We start from the raw sequence: 22,122 nt of genomic DNA, 5'->3' as shown, positions 1-22,122 counted from the left end.
GATGAACCAACTATGTGCGAAGTGGGAGTGCACATGAGCTGATGATGACCCAGCTATGTGCGGTGTGGGAGTGCACATGATGATGTTATTGCATTGTGCGTGTAGGGAGTGCACATGAGATGAGTGTGGCATGATGGTATGCATGATGATTTATGTATATATATATCTATATGTTATAGAAAGTTTATGAAAATATTTGTGATTGTGTTGTATGTTGGAATTATTAATTGCTCCCAAATTGCTTTTCATTTCAGTAAGAAAATGGTTTATTGATGCCACAAGACCCCTTCAACTAAATTGCTCTATTTTTCACTGCAGCCACATTCATTTTCACTGCAGCAAGAACTCTTAGGTAGGCAACCTTAATCCATGCTCTGAATTTCACTACAGTGAGAATGGATTCTCCCTGCAGCAAAAATGAATCTCCTTGCAGCGAGAAACTCTCGGGTGGTTCCAAAATTCTGGTGTTGTGCTTTCACTTTGACAAAGATTTTGACCACTTTGTAATCAGAAATGGGCAAAGTGGTAAACATAAAAGTTTTAGCCGAGCCTCTTAGCTTTCTAAGGACCAAAGAATCATGTCAATTGGACTTTTGTAGTTGGAGATATGCTTGAAAAATAGAAACATATGCAAACTAAGAATGCCTTTTCACTGCAGCGAGAAAACCCTCTGTTTGCTTGACTTGCTTGGTCATTGCTAAAATTTTCATTCTATTCAACTTCATGGTTTATCATGGATCTTCTAACAGTAGGGATTAAACATTCAAAGTTTGGAATGAGGGGCTTTAACCAAAACTTAGACTAAATTGCATGGTTTTATCGTAAGTGCATCATGTTTTCAAAAACATTCCTTATCGTTGCTTGTTCCCTTCTTATGTTCACTCACTGAGTTTATACTCACTCTTTTAAATTGCATCTTTTCATATCCATAGCTAGTTAGGACCGAGATTAAGGAGACCACTTGTATTGACCCCTTGGTAGGTATATGGCATTCGGTAGTTGTGCCCTCACCTAAGTCACTCTACTGGTCGTCAAAAATTTTGCATGTGGATTTACACTCAATGTAAATCGCTAAGATTTAGGCTACAAACAATAGATGTATATCTGATGCCATTATGAGATGGCAATGAATGACAGTATTTTGGATTAGTACCAACATAAATATTTGGTTGCCTTGTTTATTATCGAAATACGTACAGTTGAGAATAAAGATTGTGGTTAGAAATGATGGTGGGAATGATGAAATAGAATTTCATAAATAAGCTTCCTTGGGGTTAGTGGGCTGTGCCCATTTGGCCATTACGCATGTCATGGCCCAAAAATTTAGGCTCTGACATATGATTCTTCATACAAATGTATTTTAATATCTCAATAGAATCATGGTACCTTGTTAACTAGGTAATGAATGCTTACTAAAACCAAATCCTTCGTCTTATTATCAAAATGTACTTTCATTACAAATATATTTAATGAAATTAAATATGAGAATATACTTGCTTTTCAAGGCACCATATTCTCAAAATTTATAATAATCTCCCATTTGCCTTGAAACAAGTATGACATATCCCTCATTCCAAGACCTTATAAATGGCCATCAAAACTCTTTTGTGTTTGAGTTTTTGTGAATGGATCGATGAGGTTTTGTTCTATTTGAATTTTCTTCATAAGTACTTCTCCACGTTGTGTGATCTCTCGAATGAGATGATATTTCCTTTCAGTATGTTTTGCTGCTTTATGATTCTGTGGTTCATTTGAGTTAGCCACTGCTCCACTATTATCACAATAGAGTGTAATAGGCTTGTCCACATCTGGAATTACTTCAAGGTCCATAAAGAACTTATGGAGCCGTGTAGCTTTCTTTGCTGCTTCACAAGTCATAACCTACTCTACCTCCACAGTAGAGTCTGTAATACAAGATTGCTTTACGCTCTTCCAAACTATGGCTCCTTCTCCAATGGTGAAAACAAATCTTGATGTCGATTTCCTAGAATCAACATCAAACTAAAAATCTGAATCAGTGTACCCTGTTACTACAAGGTCATTTCTAGAATATACAAGCATGTAAGTCTTCGTTCTATGAAGATATTTAAAAATGCACTTGACTACAGTCCAATGCTCCATGCTTGGGTTTGACTGAAATCTACTAACTAATCCAATTATATAGCAAATATTTGGCCTAATGCACAACTTAGCAACATGAAACTTCCAATGACAGATGCATATGGAATCCATCTCATGTTTTCAACTTCCTCTGAAGTTTTAGGTGACATCTTCTTAGAAAGTTCGATTCCATGTCTAGAGGGCATAAAACACTTCTTGGAATCTTGCATAGCAAACTTGCCCAAAATCTTGTCTATGTAAGATGCTTGAGATAATGTTATTTGCTTGTTCGTATGATCCTTTATAAGTTTGATCCCCAAAACATAGCTAGCTTTGTCACGACCCAAATTCCGGGTCATGACCGGCGCATGGGTCCAATGGACGTAATCCACTAAACCCAGGCAAGCCTATTATTTATCTTACTTATGATTCTATTTATTATCACTAAGTCCTATTTCATGACTTTGAGTCAAAATAGTGATATACATTGCCAACTCGTACTGGCATTACTCTTTTAAAATTTACATTAAGTTCATCTATACATAACAAAATAATACTCGACCTCCAGCGGAGTGACTCGGATGGATATACAGCTACCGAATGCCGAGACACCTACCAAAAGATGTACACAGATCTACAAGGACACCTCGTCCTAATTATCGGCTACCTCGTGATCTGAAAACATGAATTTGAAAATGGTGAGTATAAACCCAGTGAGTGAACAAGGAAGGGAACAAGCAACAATTAGGAAAAATTTAAAATCATGATGCACTTGTTTCAAACAATGCAATTTAGTTCATTCCTATTTAAAACCCCTCCAAACCCCAGAGTTTTTCGCTACAGCGAGCATGAATTTCGATGCAGTGAAAACAAAGCAACAAGAGAAACATTTTTCCTCACTCAACAAAAGCCATCCTGCTAAACTAATAAAATCAACCTAACATTCATGAAAATTCTCAAAGTATAATGTGTCAAATTTTACGTACATTACAACCATAAATCATTGTCCATCAATTTGCTATATCACACACATTTACATATGTATATATATATATATATACGTATATACCCATCATCATCATCTCACCAACCCATCATCATCATCACCACCACATCATCATCATCATCACCAGCTCATGCGCACTCCCTACTCGCACATGGCTGGGTCATCACCGGATTATGCGCACTCCCTACTCGCACATAACCGGGTCATCCTCGGCTTATGCACACTCCCTACTCGCACATAGCCGAGTCAACATAATTACACAACATTATATTCAAGCATATATGTATATCAACATAATGCAGCCACATAGAAATCCATAATAACCACATTTCATAACATAAACCTTTTCTCAAAAGCTTGTTCCCAAGGCATTCATTTTCATGAAAAATTTCATAAAATCATTCAAACACTTTGTTCAAAACAGTCATATTCCCAAAACAATTTTGATAGGCAGTCCACTCACAGGTGTCGAAAATTCGGATTCCGGGTGAACTCTGACTAATAGTCCTCAGGCGTAATTCCTTTGCCTTTTCCGGACGTCTCACCACCTTGACAAATAACAAAGTCGAGGAATTTACTATATTGTCCCTAAATTGATATAAATTAATTTAAACTACTAATGCTTGATATGTAAATGCAAAAATATGTCCGATTACCGCTTAATCACGGTATCGATTAAATTCGACCGATCACCCGATTAATCGGCGATTGTGTCCAAATCACCTCCAAATTAATTCATTTCTCCTCTAATACCTTAATTTACCACATACATTTAAATAAAGCCAAATTCAGCATTAGAACCCTCACAATTCCTTATAGAAAAAATTTGGTCATTTGGTGTACTAGCATCGAATTTTTTTCTACATAACCGTTTCACCTTAATTCATCATTTTCCATGCCATTTTCCTTGAAATAAAAACAATCCCCCATTGATATTCAGCCCTCATGGTTCGGCCAACAAGGAACCCTAGAGAAATTGAATATTTCTTTTGTGTTTTTGTTCATAACCATGCTTAACTATCCCTAAACACTAACATAGTCTAAAATCAAATTATTCCAACAACAATTCCTCTTCCATACCCATTTTTCAGAATTGAATTCATCATGATAACTCAATATTCAACCATGGAAATCAAGAACAAAAGCATGGGTAAGCTAGGTATCAAGGAGAATTAAAGAAATTTTAACTTACCTAGCTTGTTTCCTTGATTTCTTCACTTTTTCTTTGAATTTCCACCTAGGTTTTCTTGTTTTTCCTTTTGTTCTTCCTTTTTTCTTGTTGCTGGATGTCTAGGCCGAATATGGTGAGGGAATTGGGGATTTAATGGGCTGATTTCTATAGAAAATAATAAAATAATCAAGCATGCCATGTGTCACATGCTTATTGGCCCAATTTTTAACTTTTTGACTTTTTCTTCTTAATTTTCCACCACAAATATTCTGGTATTTATCCAATCCTACCACAATTAAAATCCCTTGGTCTTGACAAGTGCTGGGCCGAAAATTTTACTGATTTGCCCCCGAGACAAAAAAATTATGATTTTGCCCTTATACTCCGAAATGTACCGGAATCTCATTATTTCTACTTTTCAACCTAAAATAACACTAATATTGATCAATATTAACCAAATGGGGCAAAAATTGTTTTAAAAAATTTTTTTTTAGTCCTCTAGTGGCAAAATTACCATTTTGCCCTTCTGCTCCATAAATACCGGGAATCACAATTTTTCACTACTAGACATCATTTTATACTCCAATAATCGTAATTATATTTCATATAATTATTCTTGGTCAAATGTGATCAAATCTTGGCTAAAAATCTCCATTTTATCATTAAATGGTAAAATGACCGTTTTGTCCCTAATTGGTCAATTTTCTGATGGACTCCAAACTGGACCTTGAACTCCAAATCAGTATTCTAAGCCATTCTGTTGGTTTCAAAATTTTCAAATTCATCTTAGAATTTCTATTTGAACTAGTTCAAGGCTCGATTTAACTTAGTTGTACCACTCGATACAATACCGTCTTTTAATCGAGCTTGACAGGGTCTCACATTCTCCCCCACTAATAAAAATTCGGTCCCCGAATTTAAATTCAATGTAGAGTGGCTTACCTTTACATATCGAAGTGGTGTGGATGCTTTGTCCGCATCTCATCCTTAGCTTCCCACGTTACCTCCTCGCTAGTGTGATTCCGCCACAACACTTTCACTGAGGCTACATCCTTTGAACGGAGCTTTTTAACTTGCCTATCAAGGATAGCTACCGGTTGTTCCTCATAAGTTAGATCATTTTGTAACTGAATAGTTTCATACCGTATTACATGTGATGGATCTGGGTTGTACTTCCTAAGCATGGACACATGAAACATGGGATGAATATTAGAAAGGTCTGGCGGTTGATTTATACTAGATTCTTTGACTATTTCAGTTTTAAATCGTATTGCTTCTATAGCATTTGTAGAATAAGTCATAGGCTCAAGGAAATAAAGATTATATCTTACAATTCTAGAACAAATAAAATCCTTATTCAAATAAATAGTGAGTGTCTCATTGAAATAAACTTAATATCTAGACTTTATTAGACAAAAGACAGAAATCAAATTTCTATAAGTCTCTGGAATGTAATAAACATTTTCCAAAACTAAGCTATGATCATAAGGAAATTGAAGAATAATGGCTCCCACTGCTAATGTTGAAATGAATCTGCCATTTGCCATCCTCATCTAAAATTGCCCTTTACTCAGTTTTCTCCTTTGTTGAAAACCATGCCTTTTATTTTGAGATACTTATTTTCGAACACCACCACACCAATAAATGATTTCTCGACCATACAAATTTACCACTTATTCTTCAAGAATACTTTCAACTCGAACCTTGAGTGGACAAGGTGTGGAATGCAAGACTACAAGATGGCAATTGATTTTGTCTCTTTTTTCTTCGAAAAAGTTTGGAGGAGGATAAGAAAAGTGACGGCTGAAACTTTTTCAAGAAAAAGTATGTTCTTTTATTTTCTTCCAATCTCTTCCCTTTTTATTAAAACTCTTGCATCAAAGGTTTAATCAAAATGAAACACCTTTGACTCAATCTTGACCATCCATTTAGAGTTATGGAAACATCAAACATGCTCCATAATTATCAAAATTAAAATTAAAAAAAAATAATTTGATTATTTAGTTATCGTTTAGAGTTCTTGATAAAATAAAACTTCTTATTGAATAATAACTCTTATTTTATTATTATCCATCTCTATTTAAAAAGAATTAATAATAAATTAAAAAGTGATAGTCAAACATGGAGTCTCCTTTTATTAACTTGGATGTCTAGATTCATTTTGTAAGAATCCTCCTAACATTATCTTAATTTAAGACAACTCTTGTCTTTCATTAAGACAAAAAAATTTTATCTTGTCTAAATTAAGACAAATATGTTTTCTTGTTTAGATTTAGACAAAAAATATTTTTCTTGTCCTAAATTAAAACAAACATATTTTCTTATCTAAATTAAGACCAAACATGTTTTCTTGTCTAAATTAAGACAAACATGTTAAAGCTACCATTTTTGTACACAATTTAATTTATCAAATTAAAATGCATTCCAACTTAAACAAGTTGAATTCTATGAAGCTAAGTGGGGAATCTATTTGGACATAGATATTGCAAGCTCCAATAAACTTAGAATTATTCTTAATCTCATTAAAAAAAACTCAAGCTTATTAACCATGAAATCACTCCACCATAGATTCATGATTGCATTCTTGGATTAAGTATAATTACAAGAAACAATTCAATACTTGATATTAATTATTAGTTGTCCAATTGCAAACCTTATATTGTGAACCCTCATAACCATCCGATGATTAAGGGTGAAATTACCATTTTACACTTTATGTTAATATTTTCCCCTAGTCTCAAATTTCATCCAATTAGTGATTCAATACTCTAGATCTAACCTTTTGAGTATCCAAATGTGATTTGTAGCTAATTCATCAATCCACTAAGCCTAAATTAATCATCAATCTTCTTGAAATCACTAGAAGTGATGTTAATGGCATGAACTCTATTATCTGGATATATGTTCCCAAATGTTCATCTCGATTATAATCCCAAAATACGAAGTCTAGATCAACGCTTTCTGATGATCATGCTCATGGTAAATCAAAGATTATAAGGAGATTAAACACAAGTCCACTATCCATAAGGATTTTGGTTCTGCTATAACCAAATGCATAAGTATGAGATAAAGATTTAAGTACCGGTTAAACTGAAATTTGATTTTCAAATGATTCGAGTTTGTGTAATAGTGTCATTACTCGAAGTCAACCATTTCGATGATTTAAGACTCATCATTCCCTTGAAGTGAATCATATTGGTTTCATTAGAAGTAATCTGAACACTACAGCTTTAACACGATAAAGTAACCAACTTTATTATATGGGTGTGAATAATTTTTAGATTCAATTAAAATACATATCTCCTATGTATGATTCTTTATACAAATGTATTTTAATATATTAATAGAATCATGGTACCTTAACAACTAAATAATGAATGCTAACTAAAAACAAACTCTTCGTTTTATTCTCAAAATGTACTTTCATTACAAATAAATTTAATGAAATTAAATATGAGAATATACTTGATTTCCAAGGCACCATATTCTCAAAATTCCTAACGACGGGGCAAGCCCTTTCATATGTTCTACTTCAAAAACTTCAATTGCATTAAGATAGGAAATAAGAAATGTGCAGGGACTTATAGGTGTTTAAGTGGAGGTAGATGTTCCCACCTTAAGCTTATGATTGCTTTATGTGAGAAATATTTGAACATGTGAAACATGGTTCTTTAGGATAATATTTGATGTAATTTCCATTTACCCTATAAAAGATTTAAAGGTGTCGCATGGGTTTACTTTGGCTATTTATTGATGATAGATTGAGATATGAGATAATACTTTGTATGTGATTTTTTCCTAATGCTTTCACATAGTGTGAGGTAATATTCCACATGTGGTGAATTATGTCTAGCATGATGATGATAGCGTTCCACATGGTGTGAGGTAATATTCCACACATAGTGAATTACGCCTAGTATAATGATGATATTGTTTTACATGGTGTGAGGTAACTTTCCACACGTGGTGTCGAGGCATAGAGATATGAGTAGAGCGACCAGTTAGTATGATCCTAGCAAGCCAATCTCTAATCATATAGGAATTACATTTTTAGTTATTCATGTATGACATTTTGTTAATTTATAATAATTATGAGGTAGTTCTTTATCCATAAGTTTGTGATTTACTTACTTTTGAACTTAAGAAGATAAAGCCTATGGAACTATCTATGCCTTGCAAAGGAATTGTATTGGGATAAAATTATGAGATCCTTATGCATCAAAGCATTGTTCTTCAAAGTTCCTGGTCATTGTATTATTGAGACTAGGCACCAATAATGCTAAAAGATCGGCACATGCTATGTTCCTTACTTGTGAAGTAAGTAACCGCTTTCATAGGTTGAAGTATAGAGATACTTGAAACTAGGATGTGGGTGCTTGTTGTGTGAGAGCGAGTTCACTGTACATGACCCGCCATGAGAAATGCATTTGGTACCTCACTCTAGTGTCTATGCAATACTTTTCATGTGTTAGTTATATAATTACTTCTTAGACTTAAGACACCAAGTTGTCTTGTATATGTAGTACTATGCTTTGATTTCATCCTTACGGGTGCCTATCCAAGGATGCCAAAATAAGATGTTTTCGGGTATAGTATGAAGCATATGAAGGCAAAGGAGTAGTCAAGATAGGAATCATCTCCCTAAGTGATTTCGGGGAAATATGTCATTAGTTCTTGGTTGAAATAGCTTAATCGAATCATTGGCCAAGGTAATTAGGAGATTATGAAATGAGTTTCATAAGTCTCCATTAAGCTAATGATCTAATTGTAGGAAGAAATATGGAGGTCAATAAGAGTAGGTACTACACCAAGCTTTTATCTTCTCTAGGATATATGATGAGGGAATGAATTATACTAATAAACTATGCATTGAAAGGTTGTCAAACAATTGATTGACTTTCCTAACAATTGGGTGGCTATGATGCATTTCTAGATGCCAATCTTGGTCTATGGAATTGAATTAGTTAATTTAAAATTGAATATGATTCATTTAAATTAATTAATTAACAAAATTATAATTTAATTCTATTGCCAACATGTTAGGAACCTAATGGGTCACACACAAATATTGGAATTTGGATTAAGTTAAGAGTGTGATGATTTAAGTTAGACTTAAATCAAATTCTAGGTTTTAAGTTCTAAGGACCTAATTAAAAGAGTTTAATTAGGCATTAGTTAAATATTATAATTGTTATAATATTAAGGACTTACTTTGCAAATTTTAGTAAGTCTAATAATAAAATTAAAGCTAAGTATAAATATCACATTATAACCACTCTTTTCTAAGGCTACAAAAAAAAAAAAACTAATAGTTTTTCTCTTTAATGTTGCCACTCTTGAGAGGGCTTTTTCAAAAAACTTCTCCATTAATTATTTGTTGGAAATCAAAGAAGAAAAGAGGACAAATCATTGTCTACTTACTAGCACAAACTCGTGGCATAAAGCTCTCTCCTTAAGAAGGATTTGTTGCAATCATGTGTGCAACATTAGAGGCCAAGCATTTAAGCGGCTAGATTTCTTTCACATAAGAAGGTGTTCACCTTTCTCAGCACCAAAAGGAATCCTTTTGATTATGATATCATTCCGAAAGGTAAAAACCATTTTTTTTATCATCTATGGTGTTTAACTTTGTACTGAACAACAAAGGTGATCCAAAGGTAGGAGGCGTGGTTTTTATTTTGTTTCAATTTTTGTTTTGCCGTTGCGTTGATGCTCTAATCATACTGTTCCTAGCACAACCCCTACTCATGTTAAGGCAAAATTCCATTACATGTTGGCATTGTTCCACGTGAGTGAGGCCAATGTGCCATTCATGAGCCCAGACGTGGGCTAAGACCCAGTAGGCATCTTGCATTCATTATTATTGCATAATACTTTTGTTATTGTGATGCCTTTTGTGAATTTTCGCAGTGTTTGTGATGTTTGATTAAGTTGTAAATTAAACTCTAAGCTTTATAATAGCCAAGATGGATTAACAGATAGAATAAATCCCAATACATTGATCGAGCTTGTCATGACCTAAATTTTGAACCATGACCGGCGTGTGGGCCCAATGAACGTAGTCCACTAAGCCCAAGCAAGCCTATTAATCTAACATGTTCATCATTCCATCATAAACTACTAAGTCACATTTCATAACTTAGGATCAAAATAATATTAAACATTGCCACCTCATATTGTCGTACCAAACAAGTGTATATACATTGTCTACAATATGTATCTTAATAATTTACATTAGGTTTGTCTATACACAACAAAAGAATACTCGACTTCTAGCAGAGAAACTTAGATGAATGTACAGTTACTAAATGCCGAGACACCTACCAAGTGTCGGATATACGAAGACATTTCGACCTAGTTACCAGCTGCCTTGTGATCTGAAAACTTGAAGTTGAAAACGGTGAGTATAAACCCAGTGAGTGAACATGAAGGGAACAAGCATACCATAAGGAATGTTTAACGAAATCATAATGCATTCATTTTTCAAAACAATGCAATTTATTTGAGTTCTTATTAAACCCCTCATGTAAACCCACATGAGAAAAATCACTTATTGAAAAGAGTCCATACTCAACAAAGGTTTTGGAGAGTGAAAACTTTAATAGCATTCATGCAAATCAAGTCAAATAAACGACTGGTCCTCGCTGCAGCGAGAATGAATTTTTGTTGCAGCAACACTTGACTTAAATTATCATCTAGCTGAGGGTTTCTTAACTGGCCAAGGGTTTCTCACCAAACCTCCTCATCTTAAACTTAATTCATTTATTCCTTAATGTTGGAAGTCCATGTTCAACTATGGTACCAAAGAAATGAAAAATAGGGTAGCAACCGAACAAAATGAGGAGAAAAATAGAAAGTTTTTCACTGCAGCAAGATTTAATCTTGCTACAGCGAAATTTTGGGTTTCAAAACAGAAAGTTTTTCACTACAACGAGAAGCTATAGTACCTTTCTCGCTGCAGCGAATTTTCGGCCAGCCAACCCTTCAAAACCTGAGAGTTTCTAGCTGCAACGAGAATCAGAACATCAACAAAAAAGTTTTCTTTTCCTTTCAATCAAAGCTATCCTGTTAAAATGACAAAAAGCAACATGTAACACATACAAACTCCCAAATTTCAACAATTCAAATGCTCACATTTTTACATTACAACCATATACCATATATGTATATATATATCAATCATCATGTACACCCTCCCATCATCATCATCTCATATGCAACGGCTTATGCACACTCCCACTTACACATAGCCAGGTCAGCAACGACTTATGTGCACTCCCACTCGCACATAGCCTGGTCAGCAACGGCTTATGTGCACTCCTACTCGTACATAGCCGAGTCATTATCATTACACAACATTATTCGTATATATATATCAACATAGTGTAGTAGTTCAACCATCCATAACAGCCACATGTCACATCATAAAATCAATTTATCAAAGGCTTGTTCCCAAAGCACTCGTTTTTAAAAAAAGTTGAATAAAATCATTCAAGTATATAGTGCAAATAAGTTTACATTCCCAAAACAATTTTTGAAATGCAAGTCCACTCAACGGTGTTTATTGAGCCTTTAACTGACTCTAACTTCCTTAATGGTCCAATTGGGACGGTGTGGCTTTGTTGGAACCTATCATCACAATTATGTTAATTCACATACTTATAGAGTCCAAAAGCTTTCTCTTAGCTTACTTCAAATGGCCATTAAATGGCTATCCATTTTCACTATCCTATCATTCCAAAGTGAATTAACAATCTCAACTACAAATATTCACAATTCAATCTCTAGTCATTCTCAACACTAAAATTTCAACTCAAATTTACTACTCACCTTAATAGCTTTAAAAATTTGAACTTCTTGCTAGCAATTCCCAAGCTATTTAGGGTCTTTTTCTCTCTTTCTCTCTCTAAACACTTAGTTAGTGAGAGAAAGTATAGAAGTGGGAATTTTCAAGGGTTTTAAAGTGAAAGAGTGAAAGAATACAAGGGTTTATGGAAAAGGTGCACTAAAAGCATGAAATTTGGAGCTATTTGAGGAAGGTTGTGGAGCTTTCTTATCAAGCTTTCATGGAGGATGGGAAGCAACGTGAAAGAGAAGAAGAAGAAGAAGAAAAGCTGCTGGAAGAAAGGGATATTTGTAGCCCAAGCTTATCCACTCCACTTAAATTACCAAAATGCCCCTCCACAAATTAGCTTATTCTCTTTCAATCTTTTATGCAATCTTTTTACTCTTTTGACACTGGGACAAGGTACATAATGGTCTAGAAACGTATGGGTTCATGAAAACTTAAAATTGTAACTCGAGGTGAAAAATGACCATTTTGCCCCTATTATGAAAATTATTGAAACTTCTAGTGTTCTTCGTGTTTTCATCATTACACATCATTTATGCGGTCTTATGCATATTTAGACCTTAAAATGTAATAAAAATTTCTTCTGGGAGCTTATTAGAGGAAATGACAAAACAACCCCTAGCTTGTGTTATGGCGTCTATGCCTAGTTACAAACCTATAGAGGTGGAAGTCTCACATTCTCCCCCACTTAAAGAAATTCGGTCCTCGAATTTAAATTAAACTATAAGGTGACTTTTCTCTAAGCATCAAAGAGATGGGGATACTTTGTTTGCATCTCCTCATCGGCTTCCCATGTTACCTCCTCGTTAGTTTGATTCCGCCACAACACTTTCACTGAGGCTACATCCATTGATTGGAGCTTTTTGACTTGCCAATCAAGGATAGCTACCGGTTGCTCCTCATAGGTCAAATCATCTTTCAGCTGGATAATCTCATACTGTATTACATGAGATGGATCCGGGTTATACTTTCTAAGCATTGACACATGGAATACAAGGTGAATATTCAAGAAGGCTGGTGGTAGCACCAAACGATAAGCCACCGCTCCAACCCTTTCTAGGATCTCGAAGGGTCTTATATACCGAGGGCTTAGTTTTCCTTTCTTGCCAAACCTCATTACCCCTTTTGTTAGTGAGACCATAAAAAATACATGATCCCCCACCTGAAATTCCAACTCTTCGACTGTTATCAGCATATGATTTCTGTCTACTTTGTGCTGTTAACATCCATTGTCGGATCATGTGTATTTTCTCAGTGGTGTCCTACACCAACTCAGGCCCCAAGAGTTTCCTTTCTCCCACCACTAGCCATCCAATGGGTGACTTACATCTCCGTCCATGTAATGCCTCAAATGGTGCCATTTGGATGCTAGTTTGGAAATTGTTATTGTAGGCAAACTCTACTAAGGGTAGAGATTGTGAAGCCCAGCTCTACAATATGTTTATTATGCCATTCTTACATAAGAATGCATGTTTGCTTACTTGGGTACCTCAGAAATCGTTAAAGGACGGCAATATATCGAATGGTACAATTAAGTTGAATTAAGCCTTGAATTAGTCCAAATAGAGATTTTAAGATGAAATTAAGAATTTTAAAACCCCAAAATGACTTAAAATGGTGATTCGGAGTTCAAGGACCGATTTGGAGTCAAATTGGAATTTTCATGAACTAAGGGCAAAATGGTTATTTTGCCACCCGAGGTTAAGATGTGAGTGTTGGATGAAATTTTTGACTGAGATTGATCATTTAGAGTATAATTTGTGTTTGAAAAGTGAAGAATTTTAATTTCAGCGTTTTTTCAAGCATAGGGGTAAAATAGTCATTTTGCCATCGCAAGGGCAAAATTGTAGTTTTACAATACCCAACACTTGTCCAGCACATGAATTTCACCCATTATTGTCATGGATAATTGAAGGATTTTATGTGGTGGAGAAAGAAAGCTTAATAGTTAAGAATTTAAAAATGGACCAATGGTAAGGTGACAATTGTCAAGCTTTTATTTCTTTATTATTTTCCTTATAAATTAGCACAAAACCAGCCCATTTCTCTTCATTATGGTCAACCTCACCAAGGAGAAGCAAGAAAAAGGAAGAACAAAACCCTAGGTGGAAAAATTCAAGGGAAAAGTGTGAAAATTCAAGGAAACAAGTGAAAAAAGGTAAGATTTTTTCAATTAAGCTTGAGATCTCTTGTTCTTAAGCATCTTTTCTTATTTTCCATCGTTTAATCACATGAAATCATGATGAATCCCTTGCTGGCCAAACACTTAGAGGGAGGTTTTTATGCTTGATTTGGTTAGATTTCAATGTATTTTAGTGCTTTTTTTTAGTAGTGATGTGTAGCATGAAAAGCCAACAAGAAAAATTTACTTCCTCCCATCACCCATCATTGGCCGAATTCTCCATGTGGAATATTGATGATGATTTTGATTTTATTTCAAGTGAATTGGTTAGGAAATGATGAATTACGGTGAGAAAATTAAGTAAGAAAAATCATAGTATTGATGCACCCACCATGGCCGAAATTCCCAAGAGAAAATGTGAAGATGATTTTGCTAAATTTTATGCTATTTGACTTGTGTTTGATGGTCGGGAGAATTAGAAGAAAAATGAAGTTAATTGGAGTTAAATTGGACATATTGGCCAATTAATCGAGTGATAGATCGAATTAGGCCAATAACGTTTTATTTAGGTACTCAATTGAATTCTGTGTAGAACACCGTGTTTAGACAACAATCCGAACAATTTGCATCCCATTTCATGCATTAGTATAAAGCCTGAATTGGTTTTACAACGGTTTAGCACAAATGTAGTAAATAGCTTATTGTGCATTATGTCTATGTGGTGAGCATTCTGGCAAGAGTAAAGAGATAGTACCCCGAGGATCAAGAATCGGAGTACTCGAAATTCGACTCCCAAAATAGTGAATAACCTTACTATTATCTTAATTATCTAAAGTGGTTTTTATCCGATTTTGTGATTTTATGGAAAATGAGTTAAATGGTAAATCTTTGTGTTTTGTAATTAAAATGTGATTTAATGAAATGATTTTATAACATTGTCTTGAAATGAAATGATGGTTTGAAAATAGAGTAATTAGAGACCATTTTCATGTGTTGTAAATTCATGGTTTGAATCGAATGGCTTATGACAATATTTGTATGAATGGCTGAATTGGTATTTGTGTTGAAATATGTGAACTGTGTATTTAGCCTTGAGAGGCTGGATTGTGATATAATTGCCATGTCATGCAGTTGAGATTTTATTGAATTGGTGGGTTTAGCTTGCTGCAGTGGGCGGGTTTTGTGGACCAGCCTTTTTGAGGGGCACCAAATCTCGTTATATTTTTACCTCCATCGGAGAGGCGTGTAGGGTAACTCTCGACGTACAACTTTAGAGTTCACTTCACGCCAAACCACCATTTAAGGGTGAACTCAGCCAACGCCAAGGAACGGCTATGTTTTCAAAATAAAAACATGATTTATGCGTACATGACTTTTTAACAGCCTTGGCGGACTCTGTTCGGATAGCCCCAGGCCAAGGTATCCCTAATAACTGAGTATGAGAATGATTTTGGCATGAGCCAAAGCTTTAAGAAATTCATAAGCCATGTTGATTACTTGATTTATATGAATTGATTTTATTTGGTTGAAATGAGTTGAAAGGTGATGAATTACAGTATGCTAATCTATTTTAATCTGTCTCCATTTACTCAACTTTAGACATTTTAGATGGTATTTGTTTACTCACTGGGATTATATAATCTCACCACCCTCCTTTTCACCCATTTCAGGCTCAGGATAGTCGGTAGATAGCTCATTTTGTTGAAAGCTACAGTTGGACTTGCATCCTAAAAAACTATAGGTTTACTGCTTTTAATACTTTTGGTCGTTCGTGGGCTTACATGTCACTGTAAATTAAATCTTATGCTTTGGTTATCTGTATTATAATGTGTATGAATTTATTTAGCTTTTACGCTACAAAAATTATTTACTGATAACTCTATAAATATTATTTTATAAGAAAATAGAATATTTTATTGAATATTTTTATTATATTCAAATAGTTATAGTTTCACTTTAAATGAATGTTTTAGACATCTAAACTTATTTTTTATTATGAAATATGTGTTTTCCACTCGTATACTACCTTTTTAGCTGGTTTCGAGATTTTTGAGGAAAAATGACCAAAGTACCCCTGTGTAGTTGTAATTTCTCTTTGACTGTTTTGAATTGAAATTGGTTCATATCCCTTTAAAATATGATTTTAGTAACTAATACTCACAAGGGAAGCGAGAAAATTGATGTTAAGCCTTGCGAGGTTTTGATTGGCATTCCGAGTAATGAATGTCTATCGGAACATCGCGATGGTTGTCACGGGCTCGATGGGAGTTTCGAGTCATGACAGATATTGATCCCACCTAACCCTAAGGTCTATCACACAGGCCCTCAACATATCTTCCAATGTCTGTATCGTCCGTTCGGACTGGCCATTGTTTTGCGGTGGAAAGCCATGCTAAAATCCAACTTAGTGCCTAACACTTCTTGCAACTTTCCCCAGAACCTACTAGTAAACTGAGCTCCTCTGTCAGATACTATAGAAATAGGGATACCATGCAATCGTACTATCTCATCCACATAAACTCTAACGTACTGGGCAGCACCATAAGCAGTCTTAACCGAAAGAAAATGAGCTGACTTCGTTAACGGGTCGACTACTATCCAAATCAAGTCGTAGCCCCCACTAGTTCGAGGCAAACCCGTTACAAAGTCCATGGCAATATGCTCTCACTTCCACTCAAGCACTAGTAATGGCTGTAGTAGCCCTATAGGCTTTCGATGCTTGGCCTTAACTTGCTGACAAACTAGGCACTTGGAGAACTCAACTACATCTTTCTTGAGTCCCTCATACCAATACACCTCTTTCAAATCATGATACATCTTTGTAGCCCCTGGATGTACCACATAGGTTGCCATGTGCGCTTCCTCCAATATTTCTCTCCTCAACCCTTCACCATCAGGCACATAAAATCTGGTTCCATACCTCAACACTCCATCTGTGCCTTTGGTAAACATTTTTCCTTTCCTTCCCTGAGGGTCCTCTAAGGCCTTAGCTACGAAATCATCTTTCTTTTATGCTTCTTTGATTCGGTCTATTAAGATATGCCTCACTCTAAAATGTGCTAGCAATGCATTTTCCTTCGAAACTTCCAAATGCACACCCATGTCTCCCAAGCTATGAATCTCCATAATCAAAGACCTCCTATATGTGGAGATATGTGCCAAACTTCCCATCGATTTTTGACTCAAGGCATCCGCCATTACATTTGCTTTACTGAGATGGTAGAGAATAGTACAATCATAATCCTTTGGCAACTCCATCCACCTACGTTGCCACAAGTTAAGATCCCTCTGCTGAAATATATACTTCAAACTTTTGTGGTCCGTATATATCTCGCAAGTCTCACCATACAAATAATGTCTCCAAATCTTTAAGGCAAACACGATTGCTATCATCTCCAAATCGTGTGCAGGGTAATTCTGCTCATGCCTCTTAAGTTGCTAGGATGCATACGCAATCGCCTTCCCATACTGCATTAATACACACCCTAAACCAACCCGCGATGCATCACAGAATATCGTATAACCCCCCGTGCCTTGTGGTAGGCTTAATACTAGAGCTGTGGTGAGACATGCCTTAAGCTTTTCAAAGCTATCCTCACAAGCATCAGACCACTCAAATTTTGTATCCTTACGTGTCAGCTTAGTCAGAGGGGCAACTATTTGTGAGAAGTCCTTCACAAATTGACAATAATAGCCCGCCAAACCCAAAAAGCTTATAATCTCCATAACTGATGTTGGCCTTGGCTACTTTTCCACTGCCTCAACTTTCTTTGAATCAACTTGTACCCCATCCTTGGATGCCACATGTCCTAAGAATGCAGCACTTTCAAGCCAAAACTCACACTTGGAGAACTTGGCATACAATCGATGTTGTCTCAAAATTTGGAGTACTATCTTAAGATGCTGCTTATGCTCCTCCCTACTCCTCGAGTAGATCAAGATATTATCAATAAACACTACCACGAACTTATCCAAATAAGGCTTGAATACTCGGTTCATCAAATCCATAAAGGCCGCAGGAGCATTCGTGCGCCTGAATGACATCACCAAGAACTCATAGTGCCCATACCTTTTTCGAAATGCGATCTTTGGTACATCTTCATTTCGGATCCTCAATTGATGGTACCCAGATCGCAAATCTATCTTAGAGAAACATCGTACTCCTTGTAGTTGATCAAATAAATCATTTATCCTTGGAAGGGGATACTTATTCTTCACCATCACTTTATTAAGCTGTCGGTAGTCAATGCACAGCCTAAGTGACCCATCTTTCTTCTGCACAAATAGCACTAGTGCTCCCCATAGGGATACACTAGGACGGATGAAATCTTTATCCAACAAATCTTCTAACTGATCCTTAAGCTCTTTAAGCTCTACAGGTGCCATTCTATATAGGGGTATGGATATAGGTCTAGTGTCAGGAATCAAATGTATGCAAAATTCAATCTCCCGCTCATGAGGCAAACCTGGTAACTCCTCGGGAAATACATCCACGAACTCCGTCACCACCGACACTTGACTTACATCTCCAACCTTCACCTAAGTATCCCTTTACATAGCCAAGTAACCTATACAACCCTGTCGTAATAATCTTCCGGCAAATATGACCAATATCAAATTGGTTGGAGCATTACTTCTATCCCCCTAAATACTAAATGATGGTTCACCGGGGAAATCAAATCTAACCAATTTATGATAGCAGTCCACACTAGCATGGTAGGGTGATAACCAATCCATCCCCAATATCTCATCAAAGTCTAAGGTGTTTAACACCATTAGATTCACCGAAGTGTCTTTGTCCTTGACTCGCACTATACAAGACTCATATTCCCATTCGACCACAAATATCTCCTTTGAAGGAGTAAACACCACTAATTGTTCCTCTTTCCTAACACGATCTCTACCCAAACAAGATGCAAAACATGGAGAGATAAAAGAGTGGGTAGCACCAAGATCAAATAGTACCTGAGCATTCATATTACAAACTGAGAGAATACTTGAGACCACGACATTGGATGTTTAGGCCTCCTGTTGTGTTAAAGCAAACACCCTTGATTGGCCCCTACCAGCAGAACTCTGATGTTCGGACCCTGATGGCTTGCCTTGAGAGGAAGTACTAGCACCTCTACCTCTAGATCAACTAGCTTTGCTATCAGACGAGGTAGCGACTGAAGCAGCAGACGAAGCTGGCTGGGTGGAACCACGAGCAGAATCTTGTGATTGATGAGCCATCGAACGATTCCTCTTAATGTGTCTAGGTTGACCACACCCGAAACAAACTCCCATAGCATGAAGGCATCTTCCTCTATGCCATCCCCCACAAGTATGGCAAGGACGGATAAGTTGACTTCCCTGCCTCGAATCTTGTTGCCTTTCAGCACTAAAGGTTCTTTGTCCCGTCGTAATACTAGCACTAGGCGAGTCACTCCCCTACTGGGATAATCGCGAATCCCTTTGTGGACCCTGACGGCTAGAAGATGAAACACCACCATTAAAATCTCTACAGCCTTGATAACCCTCTCTCTTGGCTCTTTTTGCACTATCGCTTGTACCCTTACTCTCACTGGTCCTCATCTCGATGCGTTGAGCACAATCCACTACTGCAAAATAGGTAGTGAAATCTCGAGATGCCACAGCCCTAAATAATAGCTCCACTAACCCATCCACAAACCTCTGAATCTTCATCTCCTTGGTAGAAACGAGATAGGAAACATACCGGGCTAACTACGTGAATTTGATGTCGTATTCTGACACCGTCATATTCGAGGTCTGTACCAAAGTCTCAAACTCCCTGGCTCATGTATTACGTACACTAAGTGGTAAAAATCGATCTAGAAAGGCTATACTGAACTCACTCCAAGTCAACGATGCTGCATTCGTTGGTCTGTCTCTACATAAAGAGCTATACCACTCATACTCCACGACCTCTAGTCGAAAGGCAGCTAACTCGACTGATCGAGCATTGGAACATCCCAAGGCTTTACAAATATGCTCCATCTTATATAAGAAAACCTAGGGTTTCTCCGATGCATCATACCCTGAAAATGACGGAGGCTTAAGCTTGAGAAAATTAGGAAGAGAAATATCTAGATGTCCCCTCTCAACCTCATGATGTTGGCGATCGGCTTGTCCTTGGGAGCTAGGGGATTCTTGTACTGTAGGCCTCCCATTTACTACCCTCTGTATATCCTCCATACGGGTCACCATCATCTCTACAACCTGATTAACTCCCTGTAGGCCTGCTGCCAAATCCTCAATGGTAATACCCCCAACTGGGTGTCTATCTACATCACCTGAGGATTGTCCCTCCTCTTGCCTACTCACAAGTGTATCTGCCCTCACCAGCCTAGTAGCCCTACCAATTCTGCCTCGCCCCCTTAGGGTAGATGCCCGTGGCCTATTTGTTAACTCGGTAGGAGCATCTTGCTCCCCCATCCGTCTTGAGGCAGCTCGTGTCTTAGGTGGCATTCTTACCTAGACAAGAGCAAACACCTATTATTAAACACATTTTACAATCATACTTAAGGCAAAAGGTGGTTTCTAAGATACGGAATCTATGCGGTCCCTTGGTAGTTAAATGTGTTGCGGTTCACACTTCACAACTGAAGTTCCCACATAAAAATCTAACTCTCCGCTAGACCAACAAAACAAATCCTAAGATCTAAACAATCTAGGGCTTTGATACCAACAATGTCACGACCTAAATTTCGGGCCATGATCGGCACATGGGCCCAATGGATGTAGTCCACTAAGCCCAAGCAAGCCTATTAATCTGACATGTTCATCATTCCATCATAAACTACTAAGTCACATTTCATAACTTAGGATCAAAATAATATTAAACATTGCCACCTTATACTAGCATACCAAACAAGTGTATATACATTTTCTACAATATGTATCTTAATAATTTACATTAAGTTTGTCTATACACAACAAAAGAATACTCAACTTCCAGCGGAGAGACTCGGATGAATGTATAGCTATTGAATGCCGAGACACCTACCAAGAGTCGGATATACGAAGACACTTCAACCTAGTTACTAGCTACCTCGTGATCTGAAAACATGAAGTTGAAAACAGTGAGTATAAACCCAGTGAGTGAACAAGAAGGGAACAAGTATACCCTAAGGAATGTTTAACGGAATCATAATGCATTCATTTTTCAAAACAATGCAATTTATTTGAGTTCTTATTAAACCCCTCATGTAAACCCCACACGAGAAAAATCACTTATTGAAAAGAGTCCATACTCAACAAAGGTTTTGGAGAGTGAAAACTTTAATAGCATTCATGCGAATCAAGTCAAATAAATGACGGGTCCTCGCTGCAGCGAGAATGAATTTTTACTGCAATGACACTTGACTTAAATTATCATCTAGCCGAGGGTTTCTCACCAAACCTCCTCATTTTAAACTTAATTCATTTATTCCTTAATGTTGGAAGTCCATGCTCAACTATGGTACCAAAGAAATGGAAAATAGGGTAATAATCGAACCAAATGAGGAGAAAAACAGAAAGTTTTTGACTGTAGCGAGAATGAATCTCGCTGCAGCGAGAAGCTACAGTACCTTTTTCACTGCAGCGAGTTTTCGGCCAGCCAACCCCTTCAAAACCCAAGAGTTTCTTGCTGCAGCGAAATGAATCTCGCAACAGCAAAAATCAGAACATCAAGAAAAAAGTTTCCTTTTCCCTTAAATCAAAGCCACCATGTTAAAATGACAAAAAGCAAAATGTAACACATATAACCTCCCAAATTTCAATAAATAAAATGCTCACATTTTTGCATTACAACCATATACCATGTACGTATATATATATATATATATATATATATATATATATATATATATATATATACTATACTATAC

The 22,122-nt window shown here is 36.4% G+C and overlaps 1 protein-coding gene and 1 long non-coding RNA gene across 2 annotated transcripts; both read right to left on the bottom strand.

Moving 5' to 3' along the window:
• Positions 2,736-4,329, bottom strand: LOC108660884. Its single transcript, XR_001926584.1, has 3 exons — positions 4,299-4,329; positions 3,570-3,654; positions 2,736-2,775 (listed from the first exon to the last, which is right to left on the bottom strand). It is a non-coding gene; the product is annotated as an uncharacterized LOC108660884 (long non-coding RNA).
• LOC108660673 lies at positions 12,869-13,246 on the bottom strand. The gene has a single exon (XM_018114931.1). It carries the CDS (start codon positions 13,244-13,246, stop codon positions 12,869-12,871), a length of 378 nt encoding a protein of 125 aa, XP_017970420.1.

This window comes from Theobroma cacao, chromosome 2, assembly GCF_000208745.1.
Source record: "Theobroma cacao cultivar B97-61/B2 chromosome 2, Criollo_cocoa_genome_V2, whole genome shotgun sequence".
Taxonomy (NCBI): Eukaryota; Viridiplantae; Streptophyta; class Magnoliopsida; order Malvales; family Malvaceae; genus Theobroma; species Theobroma cacao.
This window is presented reverse-complemented; position numbering and strand designations above follow the sequence as displayed.

Excerpts from the sequence above, each read along its gene's own strand:
- LOC108660673 (XM_018114931.1), bottom strand. The coding sequence starts at position 13,246 with ATGAGGTTTGGCAAGAAAGGAAAACTAAGCCCTCGGTATATAAGACCC.